The following is an 11,630-nucleotide window of genomic DNA, read 5'->3' as shown; positions in this document are numbered from 1 at the left end:
ATTCAGTCAGTGAAAACCCCATGGATGACAATGATCCAATCCCCAACCAATCATAGGGATAGGTGCTGCAGGACGGAGTAGTACTTTGTTCCATGAACTGGGAGCCAGCGCAATGAAAGCTAACAACAACAGAGGCTGCAGACAGTTCAGAGAGCCCTACTCTTAGGGAGGGCTTACTGACTCAATCTCTGCATCCATCAAAAGTGTCCAAGAAACCAGCAGCCTTCAAGCATAGCTGGATCTGTAAATTCAGACGATGGTATCAGGTCTAGTCTTTGTCCATCTTTCAATTTTCCTTTTCTCTGTATTGACTTTACTCTTAAAACAGGCCCTCCTACATGGTGACAAGATGCCACCAGCAATATCAGCACTCCAAAAAAAAACAAAGGTTTGTGGGTTTTTTAACCTCAGAATGCCAACAAAAAAACAGAAACTGAAACTGGCTTGGGTCATATGGCCATTGCTGAATCAAACATGGAGGCCAGGGCTTGAGAGGCTCTGATCTATTCGGTCTCTTCATGAGCCCATCCTGAGAAACAGGTGGCAGGTTAGATAGAGAAATATTGAGATGCTTCCTACCAGAAGAAGTGACTGTTGTGAGGGGCAATGATTGCCCACTACCATCTTCTTAGTATCTTCTCAGAAAGAACCCTATCTGGGTGACAACTAATAACCAGAAAGGACACCATACATGTGCTCAGTGTTTTATAGTTCACAAAATACTTATACAGCATCCCAACTTAATCTGCACAACCAACCTACAAGACAAGTGGCATCACTGTACCCATTATACAGATGAGGCAACCGGGACTTGGCGATATTAAGGGGCTTGATTATACTACAAAACAGGTAAAGAACCACCAGAGGAGCTGTGGAGAGGTGTGTGCACAAAAAGAGGAAGAACACACTGACCCCAGGCAACTTCCTTTGTGTGACAAGCTTCCCCACCTCCTCCACCACATCCTCCCTTCTCCTCCCAGGCTGTAGTCCTTGCACCTCCACCTCTCCAGCTTGTATGCCTTCTGCCACTATCTCTTATCGCTTGGATCCTGCCAGTTTCTGCCACACCTCTTCCCCCCGACCTTTGCTCCTCTATCCAGTCTTGTTTTCCTCTGGCCCAGCGTTCGTTGGGCTCACTTTCACTCACTGCCTGCCATTCCCAGCTGCCTGGTCATGTGTACGGGAAAGTGTGCCCGCTGTGTGGGGCTCTCCCTCATCCCCCTCTCCTTGGTTTGTATCGTGGCCAACGCTCTTCTGCTGGTGCCTAATGGGGAGACTACCTGGACCAAGAATCTCAGCTCGCATGTCTGGTACATGGCAGGTTTCATCGGAGGGGGCCTGATGGTGAGAAGGCTGGCTGGGGAGAATGGGGGTGGGAGGAGGGGTGGCGGTTCTGAGCTTGGGACGGGGAGAGAGGGGGAAAGACAGGTGCCCAAGAGAGAAGGTATGGCTTGATGGGGAGTCCCTCCCCACTGTCCTTCTACACATACACACACACACACACACACACACCCTGTGAACACTCTGTAGAATGTCCTGGAGCAGAGCCTTAAGGTCTTGAACTGAAAGTCTGAGTAGCCAAGGAGAGAGAGCATGTCCTACCTGTCCCCCATGTGGGAGGTTATCAGGGACGGACAAAGATGGACAGACATAGGGGTGGGGTGCAGTAAAAATATCTGGAGCCAGAGAGTGACATCACAGATCAGTCATGTCTCCCTATCAGCTCAGTGCCATCCTCCCTGCTCCATGTCTGTTCACCCCCACATTCACATTTGTGAATGTCTACTTTGTGCTCCAGAGCCCTGGGGTGTTGGAAACAGTTAACACAGTCAGCTGCTAACAGTTAACTGAAAGTTTGGAGGTTTGAATTTACACAGAGGAGCCTCTGGCAACCGATTCCTGAAAAATCAGTCATTGAAAACTCCATGGAGGGGAGTTCTACTCTGACATACATGGGGTCTCCATGAGTTGGAACCAACTGCACACAATTGTTAACTGTGTTAGGTATAAAGGATAAACTCAGAACCTAGGTTGGTAAGATGGAGAAGGTGCCCTCAAGTCTTCTCTGGAACTAGGACCTGTCAGAAGTAAGGGAAGGAGATATATAGATTTCCTGGACTTCTTAAACCTCCTCCTCAATTCCTTTCCATTGGTCCGTTTGGAACCATAGTGATCATGTAACAACAGAACCAAACACTGTTCAGCCCAGCACAATCCTCACAGCAGTCGTCATTAAGGGGAGCTTTTTGAAGATCAAGCTAGTTTAATACCTTCATGGTGGAAAGACAAAAGATCTACCCCGCACATATCCTTACAATTCTGCAGCAGAGTGTGAGAGGGGGTAGGAATGGTTGAGATTTGAGAAGGAGAGTTCTGTGAAAGTGAGTGAGTGTGTAGGTGTGAGGGGTGGGTGGATAGTGTGTCCTCATGGAGAGAGCTGAGAAAGTCCAGGTCAGCTATTCCTTCAGAACAGTTGCCTGAGGAACGTTCTGTAAGTGGAGTGTCACCTTCCTCCTTTTCACTGGTTACATCTCTACTAGAAAAAGGGAGTCCTGATATCACCTTACAGGATAAGCACTGGACTACTAACCACAAGGGCAGTGATTACATAAAGGGTTGCTATGAGTCGAGTCTGGACAAACTCAACAGTACTTAGCAACAACCACTGTCTCTCCTTTAATCAACTATCCTCTCTTACTCTGGGGACTCTTTTCTCCTGTTTCCCCTCTTGACTGGATTCATAGCTTTCAGACTCTACTCCATCCTCTGACCTCAGCTCTCTCACAGGGGCATACTACCCCTGCTCTACACACTCACCACTTCCACAGCACTCTCCTTCTCAAATTTCAACCATTCCTGTTCCCTTACACACTCTGCTGCAAAGCCTAACCATCCTGCTTCAGGGGTGAATGGCCTCCGGACATCATGGTTGTCTTTCCATTACTATGCCCAGAGTCACTCTTTTTTTTTTTTTTTTTTTTTTAAGTTTTTATTGTGAATTGGGTGATAGTTTACATGGGAGAGCATCAGTTTTACATTCATCCTATCGTATATCGTTTCATTCCAATGATTACAATCCCATCCATGTATCATCATTCAACAGCATTTGCTTCAGGAATATACAATCATTCAAACAACCAAAAGGCACACACTGCAAGCCTGCCCCCCCTCCCCAGATGTCAGCACACAGCCCCTCTCCCTCCCTGAATCCAAAGTCCCCATCTGTTCCATCTCTGATTCCCAGAGTCACTCTTGAGAAGGCATTCTCAAAATCCATTCCCACATCACTGTGCTTCACCACAAGGACACAGACAAAGCCCTTGCTATCCCTGAAGCTTGTGCTCCCATTAGCAAGACAAATAGTTTCAAGGCAGTAAGTGTGTGAGTAAGGCTGCTATGTAGTGTCTGGTGTTTGGGCCAACGAAAGCCTTGCATTTAAAAGGCACTCGATTAGTAGTCATTGAATGAATAAAGTCAGGCAAGATGATTTCATATAAGAGTAGGTACCATCCACAAAATAAAGCAAAGTGCTGTTTATAAAGAGCTCCTAGTGGTTGGAGGGAGGTTACTTTTTATAGCATTTTCCAGGATGGCTTCTGTGAGGTGTTGTCTTGACTGACATCAAGTGAAGGAAGAACATAGAGATTTGAGAGCCATTTAAAGAAAAGTTGAGGTTTGAGTTCTGGCTTGGTGTAGGAGAACTAAAGTTTTCTAGCCTGGGTGCCCTGAAGGATGGTATTTCCAATGATGAAGACAAGAAAGTCAAAGGGAAATGAATTTGGGGGAATATCATGTATTAGTATGAGCCTGGCTGAATATGAGGTAAAACTAAATCAGGAGGCATCCATTAAGAAGGCAGAGCCAATGGGAGGGGATGGGCTTTGTGAGGGAGGTTACATGGAGAAAGAGCAGAGGACCAGGAGCTGGAGTCCTGGTGTGGTGCTGTGAGTTGATGTGCTGGACTGCAAGATCGGTTTGAACCACAAGGTTGGTAGTTCAAGCTCATCAGTCACGTTTTGAATTGGAATGGACTTGAAGGCACTTAACAACAACAACACTCTGCATCAGAGCCTCCACTAACATTCTCCTCTATCCTATACCATAATCCCAACTCCTTACCAGATACTACAACACTTCTACCCTTTCCTTGCTTCTTACTGCTGGGGGAATTTAAGATGACTAAAGTGCTAGTGTGGCGCTGTGGGCTAATGCGTCAGACTGCAAAGTCGTTTGAACTTCAAGGTTGGTGGTTCAAGCTCTCCAACTTCTCCGTGGAAACCCTATACAGGGTCGCTATTGGTCGGGTTCGACTCGACAGCACTTTACAACAACAACAAACATTTACTCTGAGCAAGTCTTGACATCAAATCAACCTGTTATCTTACTAAATCCTGACAAGAGCCCTGTGAGGTAAGATTTGCAGACCCATTTTACATAGAGAAAACTGAGACCCAGAGAGATGAATCAATTCACGGAGTGTGAGGTAAGTGCAGTGTTGACATAAGAACATGGGCCTCCTGGGCCTCCAGACTCCCATTCACAACTTTCTACTGTTGTTGTTATTGTTAAGTGCCATTGAGTCAGTTCTGATTCATAGCAACCCTGTATAGGGTTTCCAAGGCTGTAAATCTTTGTGGGGGCAGAAAACCTTATCTTTCTCCCATGGATCGATTTGTGGTTCCCAGGCCAGTACTTATCCCACAGAGCTTCTGCACTCTCCTACCAGTGGCACATTTTATGGGGATAATGATATTGGACCCTACCCTCTAGGAGACCACAATCTGGACTGAGATAATATAGGTACATAAATAACTGTAGATTAGAGCCCAGCAGTACTCCAGGAGAAGTAGAGATAAGGTCTTCCTGTAGTCAGTCCAAAGGGAGTCCTGGAGTGGCCCTGCAGGTTACAGCACTGGATCGTGGTTCAAATTTACCATCCTCTTCTTGGAAACGCTATACAGGTCACTATGAGTCAGAACCGGCTTGATGGCACTCAACAACCCCACCATCATAATCCAAAGGAACCCTGGAGGCAATGTGACTAAGTGCTCAGCTGCTAACCAGAAGGTTATTGGTTTAAATCCACCAGTCACTCTGTGGGAGAAAGACGTGGCCATCTGCTTCATAAAGATTACAAGCTGTCCTGTAGGGTTGCTATGAGTTGGAATCAACTCATTGGCAATGGGTAGATAGGTAGGTAGGGATAGTTCAAAGACCAATCACTAAGGAAGGATATCATGTTTGGTAAAGTAAAGGGTTAGCAAAAATGAGGGAAACCCTCCATAAAATGGATTGGCTTGGTGGCTGAAACAATGGGTTCAAAGACATCATACCAAAGACTGCGAGGATGGCGCGTGGGACTGACCTGCATTTCATTCTGTTATACATAAGGTTGCCATGAATCAGAACCAACTGGACAACGACTAACAAGGACAGCATAGAGCACAGGGCTGAGAGAATTCCAAACAGCGTCCCAGAGGAGGGAAGGAACGATGGAGGTAAGGCCTTGAGGATCTGGGAGTGTGATCACACTGACTCTTCCCACAGGTCCTGTGTCCCGGAATCGCAGCCGTTCGGGCAGGCGGCAAAGGCTGTTGCGGTGCAGGCTGCTGTGGAAATCGCTGCAGGGTAAGATCCAACGTGAGGCAGGATTCAGGACTAAGGCTTTGAACTGACCTAAAGCCACCACCCCCTCTACAGAATACTAGCAATTGAAGTTCCTAGGCAGAACCCAAACTCCACCTCATTGTTCCCTCAAATTTGCAAATCTCAGGCCTGGTGGACAGACTAGAGGGGACTACAACTCCCACGAACCTTCATGGCCACTGGTAGTTAGAGTTACTCAACTCCAGGTCCCAGAGTTTGACAAGAAATTATTTTTACTGTGACTCAAGGAGACTGCAGTCATATTAGGGGTTATTGTTTTTAAGTGCCATTGGGTGCATTCTGGCTCAGAGAGATACTATATAGGGTTTCAGAGGAGTAGCTGGTAGGTTTGAACCACTGACTTTGTGGTTAGCAGTCCACTGCTTGTCCTACAATGCTACTATGAATAATTGTTGTTGTTATTAAATGCCATCATTGGTTAAGACTTATAATGACCCTGCCTCCATAGAGCTTCCAAGGAGTGGCTGGTGGGTTTGAACTGTCCAACTTGTGGTTAGCAGTCCAGTGCTTATCCTACAGCACCACACCAGATCTATGAAGGGTTGCTGTTGTTGTTGTTAAGTGCCTTTGAGTAGACTAGGATTAATTGGCCCATGATAAGGAAGAAGCAGACGTAATTTATACCACTTTCCACTCTGCATCCAGATGTTGCGCTCAGTCTTCTCCTCGGCTTTTGGGATGCTTGGTGCTATATACTGCCTTGGAGTATCTGGAGCCGGGCTCCGAAATGGACCTTACTGCTTCAGTAACAACACCTGGAGTAGCCCCTTCCAAGACTCTAAGTAAGACTTAGCCTGTGTTCACACCCCAACCATCCTCTGTCTCTGCCCACCTGCCCTTTTCATTTGAACCAGAATCTTGCCTGCACTCTCCATGTGGTCCCACCGATTCTTTCACAAACCCCATGCGCAAGTGTACGAGGGGTTAGCTGGTCAGGAAGAAGTCATCCCCACGTGACCGACTTTCTCACGTGACCTTGTCCTGCCCACAGTGGAGATTACTTGCTCAACCATACTCTATGGAGCCTGTGCCAAGAACCGCCTAACGTGGTCTGCTGGAATGTCACGCTCTTCTCCATGCTGGTGGCCGCCTCATGCCTGGAGATTGTGCTGTGCGGAGTGCAGCTGGTGAACGCCGCCATTGGTGTCTTCTGTGGCGATTGCAGGAAGAAGGAGGTTGGGTAGTGTGTGAAAGGGTGGTGGAGGGAATCATCTTGCTACTGGTGAGTTCTCACTTTCTCTTTTCTGCAGGGATCCCCTCACTGAAGCTCCACTGAACCACCATTGCTAGTTCCTGGACACTTGCCTGGCTCGACCTTGCCCTGGCCTCCTGGAATAAACTATTATGAGCTCTTTGCCTCGTCTCACAATACACCTTATGCGTGGAGTGCCTTCAGCTACACCTGGGTTTGGGACTCTCCTGTTTGAAGTGCTTGCACCCTGCTTTTTATGTTCCTAAATAACAAATAGTTACAGAGTCCTACATGTGTGCGGGAAATTCAGTGGTAAACAAGACTGAAGAGTGCTATGCTCTCAAAGAATTTAACATTCCAGAAGTAGGGAGAGGGCAATTTTTGAAAAAAACAATGGATTATTTCAGTTGATAATCTGTTCTTCTTAAAAATGCATTGGCGATAGGATAGTGAGGCTATCACTGATACTGGGGCTATGTTTTATAAGATAAGGAAAGCCTCACTGAAAAAGTGAATTTAAGCTGAAATCCCAGTTGAGTACCTAGGGGATTCCAGGTAGAGAGAACAGCAAGGTCAAAGGTCCTAGAGGGACAATTGGTGTTTAGAGAACTGGACTTTGTAGGGGGAGAAAAAAAAGGAAACTGGGAAAAAAATACTTTAATTTCTTAAACTCTAAAAAGAGTCCTGGTGTGGTGCTGTAGGATAAGCATTGGACCTTCAGGTCAGTTTGAACAGGGTGGCCATGAGTGAGAGCCGACTGGATGGCTTTTAATTAACCACTAAAAAATGAAGCCCTAAGACTATTCTGAAGTCCTGGTGTGGCACTGTTGGATAAGCCTGGACTGCTAACCCCAAGGTTGGCGGTTCAAACCCACCAGCCGCTCCTTGGAAACCAGGGTCCCCATGAGTCTTAACTGACTGGACAGCACTTGACAACCACAAGGCTTATTATTATAGCTTTGTTTTCTAATTTGGTATAAATCTAATTTGGGTCATTGGAGACCTGGTGTGGCACTGTGGGTTAATGCGCTGGACTGCAAAGTCGGTTTGAACTGACAGGTCGGCAGGTCAAGCTCACCAGCCACTCCTCAGAAACCCTATACAGGGTGGCTATGGGTTGGAACCGACTTGATGGCACATAACAACAACAGTGGTTCAGAAAGGAAATAACCTGAGCCCTTGAGGAGGGCAAAGGTGTTTGTAGAGGCTCTCAGAAAGTCAGGGACTTCCCTACTTTTAATGCAACATGGTATGCTTAAGGACCTTAAAGGGATCTGTAACTTTTAGCCATGGACACTTGACACCAAACCCGAATGTGGACCTGGTCCAACACTAGGTCAGAAAGGAAACAATGAGACGTGGTTTCCCACACCTAAAACAAGCAAGATCAAAGCCAAGACGGAAAAGCTTTAATAACTGGAGGTGGGACAAGCCTAAGAGCCACGAAGAGGGCAGCGATAGGGTCAGCTGTGGCAGCAGAATAAACGCACATCATTAAGTGCAGTATCATCTCGGAGGCCTCTAGGCTGTTCGATCTTGTTCTGCAAGCCGCACACGCCTTTGGGGCATGATCCGCTCCAGTCTCCAAACTCTCCCCAGGTCAGGCCTGGCCCCTCCAACTCCAACCCGTCTGAGCAGCGGAAGCGCACGTTATTCACGGCTGTGTTGTCCCCGGGAGTCACTGGTGCCTCCACGCGAAGCGAGAAGGCCACGAGGTAGCCACCGCCTGGGCACCACAGTGGTTCACTCCATGCGCCCCACCTGGGAGGGAAACGGGGACGTGCTAGCTCTGCGGATGCCCCCTACCCACCTCCAGACTACCCCACCCCTGTGAGTTCCCAACCAGAAACAGGACGACCTCGGTGGATTAGGCCTAATCACCTGACCGACACGGAGATGCGGAGGAAGGTCTACCATTTATTCTGCAAGACCTAAGGTGCCCAGCAAGGAGCTCTGGTAGCGTAGCTCTGGTAGCTAATCTCACGGTCAGCGGTTCGAAACTACCAGCTGTTCCGGGGGAGAAAGATGAGGCTTTCTGCTCCCGTAAGGATTTACAGTCCCGGAAACCCTGTACAGGGTCGCTGAGTCGGAACCGACTCCACGGCACATAACAACAACAAGGTGCCCAGCAGCTCTGAAAGTACCTGTCCCTTAAGGTATATTCCCACCTTAAGGGATACTTAGTTCCCATCCCCACCTTAAGGAATACTTGGTTCCAGCTCCCCGCTCCCGCTACACACTCACACCTTCCAGACTGGGACTCGACCACTTGCTTGTTGCGCTCCGAGTTCCCCCGCGAACAGTGTAGTCGGATCCCATTTAGAGCCGTGTCGTCGCCAGGAATGCCTTGGGGAGGCTCCACCTGGGAGAAGGGCAAGGAGGAGCCAAAGGACTGCCATCATAGATTCTGGGGTCTCCCACATCTCCACCCCTCCAGGACTCAGGTCTGGGTCCCCACCTTGAGTGAGAATCCGCTGGCGAAAAATCCGTCAGGGCACATATCGGGCCAGGTCCAGTCGCCCCAGGGGCCCCCGTTGGTCACCTCGATGACTGCCGTGAAGCCATTCTGCCCACCAGCTCGGGTCTGGCCACAGTGTATTGCCCACAGCACCAACAGCACCAGCAACTTGGTCTCCGCACACCGCTCCATCCCGCAGCCTCGGTGAGCCAGGCCCCTTCCTGCAGCTTTATACCACTCCCGCCCCAACAAAGGCTCCGATTGCGGAAGGAAGGGCCACCCGGATTAGATGACATCCAAAACTAATCCACTCCTGGAACCGCGCAGACTTAGTCCTCAGGTCTGAGCGGCCTAGGGGGAGGGCCAGACGATTTGAAAGAACCTGGTGTGGTGCTGCGGGTTATGTGTTGGACTGCAAGGTAGATTTGAACCGTAAGGTCGGCGGTTCAAGCTCACCAACTGCTCCTCCGAAACCCTATACAAAGGGTTGCTATGAGTCGAACGACTCGACGGTACTTAACACTATACGTTTACTGTACACCGGTGACTCCCGTGGAGTTAACCCGGTGGAGTTAAGACGGCGATTGCGTTTAGCGCGTTGCAGGTTTATTTTACTTAATTAACTCTCACGACAATTTTAGGAGGTAGGAATTAGCCTTTTTATTTTGCAGATGAGGTAACTGGGGCTCAAAAATGATGGGCAATCTGCGTAAAGTCACAGCAAGCCTCACGACATTCCAACACTGGGAAATGTGGAGTCCATGGCTAGATATGGTAGTGACCGCACAGGATGGGTGAAGGTCAACTCAAAAATCTACAGGATGCAGGATGCATCAGAGTGAGAGCACAGGAATCCACCAGTTGCCCAGCTGGATCTTTTTAGATACTGAAATCCTGAATCCTTAAGAATCTGAGACACTCTCTCCTCCCAACAGCAGAAAATAATATAGACTCAGAGAGAGAGAGGAACAATCTTAAGAAGTTATGGACATGGGCAGGTTCTGCCCTTGTTCTGTACCTACCACCTTTGTGGAATGCCTTTCCCCTCTTGGCCACCAGGTGGACTCCTAATTCACCTAAAAACAAAACCCTGGCTCAAATATTTCAGGGTCACCACCCCCTAATTTATCTGCCCCTCACACATGCTCAATCACTTATTCAATAATTACATATTAGTAATAATGCACTTCGGCCCAGGTAATATTCTAAGAACTAGAAATAGAGCAGCAATCAAGAAAAACAAGACCCCTGTCTTCACCAGGGCTCATGATAAATAAATTCTCCCTCAATTGGACCTTAGCTCTGAGGTAGCACTTTCATATTCTTGAAGCCTAGTAGAGCCTGGCATATGAAAGTAGTTAATAAAGGTTGGTTCCGTGAATACATTTTGAGGGTTCTTTTCGTTTTAAATAGTCACAAAAGTGTAAAAGCATATAAAACCTTAAGTAAATATTTGAGATCCTATCTGCAGATCAAGATAAAGTCCTCCTGGGAAAGGATAGAGACTTTACAAGTGGGTATTTCTGGATCGCAGGTGCCCCTTACTTGAACTCAATTGAAAAGATTTATAGAGTAATTGTGATAGATAAGCTTTTCCATTTACCGTATTTTCATATTATCATTTAATCCTCACATGAGGTTTTAGAAATCATCTAAATTTAAATCATCCTCAATTTACAGTGGAGAAAACTCGGGCCCAGAGTTCATCTAGAGCCCACACATTGCACAGTGGGGAGCTAGTTCTGACCCCAGTGTCTCTTCCAAATACCCAGGCTGCTTTTCACTGTAAGTTGGTCCTACAGGGAAGTAAAATGCAGAGACATGTCATTGTCACCCAATCCCTCAAATCCCCTTTATCCAGTCCCTCAGAGGGATAAGCTGCCCTCTGGGGCAAAGGGCAAAGAGCACAGGGGAGGGGGCCTTAAGAGTAAATTATTAACTCTTTGAGCCTCACAGCACCTTGATCTTCTCTCCCCTCAGGAAGGGTCAGGAATTGGCTCAGGGCAGGTGAGGGGGTGGTGGTCCCAGCACCAGCCATGGGGGTCACCGTGTGGCCCCTCTTCTCTAGGTGCAGGCTCTGCCAGACAGTTCCTCTTGCTATCTTCGCTCTCCTGCTTCTTTATCTCAGTGCTCGGAACCTCCGTGAGTGGCCCCTTTCCTCAGCTGATCAGGGAGGAACCCTCCCTAGGCCCTCAGGACCCACGTCCCCCCACCAATTCTCACTGCAGCACCTCGTCTTTTCCCAGGAGCGCTCTCAGGCTGCGAATCCGGGGCACAGTCCTGCACGCCCAAGGGATCATTGCCCTTCCAGGT

General features: G+C 48.1%; 3 protein-coding genes across 3 annotated transcripts in view; 2 read left to right on the top strand and 1 right to left on the bottom strand.

Moving 5' to 3' along the window:
* Nucleotides 1-1,173: 1,173 nt before the first annotated feature.
* Nucleotides 1,174-6,851, top strand: TM4SF5 (transmembrane 4 L six family member 5). The gene is made up of 4 exons (XM_006863488.1): nt 1,174-1,344; nt 5,548-5,628; nt 6,313-6,449; nt 6,659-6,851. The coding sequence occupies exons 1-4, from the start codon at nt 1,174-1,176 to the stop codon at nt 6,849-6,851; spliced, it is 582 nt and encodes a 193-aa protein (XP_006863550.1).
* Nucleotides 6,852-8,322: 1,471 nt separating this feature from the next.
* VMO1 (vitelline membrane outer layer 1 homolog (chicken)) lies at nt 8,323-9,509 on the bottom strand. The gene is made up of 3 exons (XM_006863487.1): nt 9,318-9,509; nt 9,106-9,221; nt 8,323-8,620 (listed from the first exon to the last, which is right to left on the bottom strand). The coding sequence occupies exons 1-3, from the start codon at nt 9,507-9,509 to the stop codon at nt 8,323-8,325; spliced, it is 606 nt and encodes a 201-aa protein (XP_006863549.1).
* Nucleotides 9,510-11,353: 1,844 nt separating this feature from the next.
* GLTPD2 (glycolipid transfer protein domain containing 2) overlaps nt 11,354-11,630 on the top strand; it is a 1,393-nt gene continuing 1,116 nt past the window's right edge. The window contains exons 1-2 of the mRNA XM_006863486.1: nt 11,354-11,459; nt 11,564-11,628. Coding sequence (XP_006863548.1) covers nt 11,354-11,459; nt 11,564-11,628 — 171 coding nt within the window. The remainder of the gene's footprint in view (nt 11,460-11,563; nt 11,629-11,630) is intronic.

The sequence above is a fragment of the Chrysochloris asiatica genome, unplaced genomic scaffold (genome assembly GCF_000296735.1).
Source record: "Chrysochloris asiatica unplaced genomic scaffold, ChrAsi1.0 scaffold00054, whole genome shotgun sequence".
NCBI lineage: Eukaryota > Metazoa > Chordata > Mammalia > Afrosoricida > Chrysochloridae > Chrysochloris > Chrysochloris asiatica.
The sequence above is the reverse complement of the archived record's forward strand: the minus strand, read 5'-3'. Positions and strand labels throughout refer to the sequence as shown.

What these genes read in the sequence shown, in the direction of transcription:
- TM4SF5 (XM_006863488.1), top strand. Translation starts at nt 1,174, where the DNA reads ATGTGTACGGGAAAGTGTGCCCGCTGTGTGGGGCTCTCCCTCATCCCC. An exon ending in TCATCGGAGGGGGCCTGATG is followed by an intron (nt 1,345 to 5,547) that starts GTGAGAAGGCTG and finishes CTCTTCCCACAG; the next exon opens with GTCCTGTGTCCCGGAATCGC. An exon ending in AGCCCCTTCCAAGACTCTAA is followed by an intron (nt 6,450 to 6,658) that starts GTAAGACTTAGC and finishes TCCTGCCCACAG; the next exon opens with TGGAGATTACTTGCTCAACC.
- VMO1 (XM_006863487.1), bottom strand. Translation starts at nt 9,509, where the DNA reads ATGGAGCGGTGTGCGGAGACCAAGTTGCTGGTGCTGTTGGTGCTGTGG. An exon ending in CCAGCGGATTCTCACTCAAG is followed by an intron (nt 9,222 to 9,317) that starts GTGGGGACCCAG and finishes CCCTTCTCCCAG; the next exon opens with GTGGAGCCTCCCCAAGGCAT. An exon ending in GTCGAGTCCCAGTCTGGAAG is followed by an intron (nt 8,621 to 9,105) that starts GTGTGAGTGTGT and finishes TTTCCCTCCCAG; the next exon opens with GTGGGGCGCATGGAGTGAAC.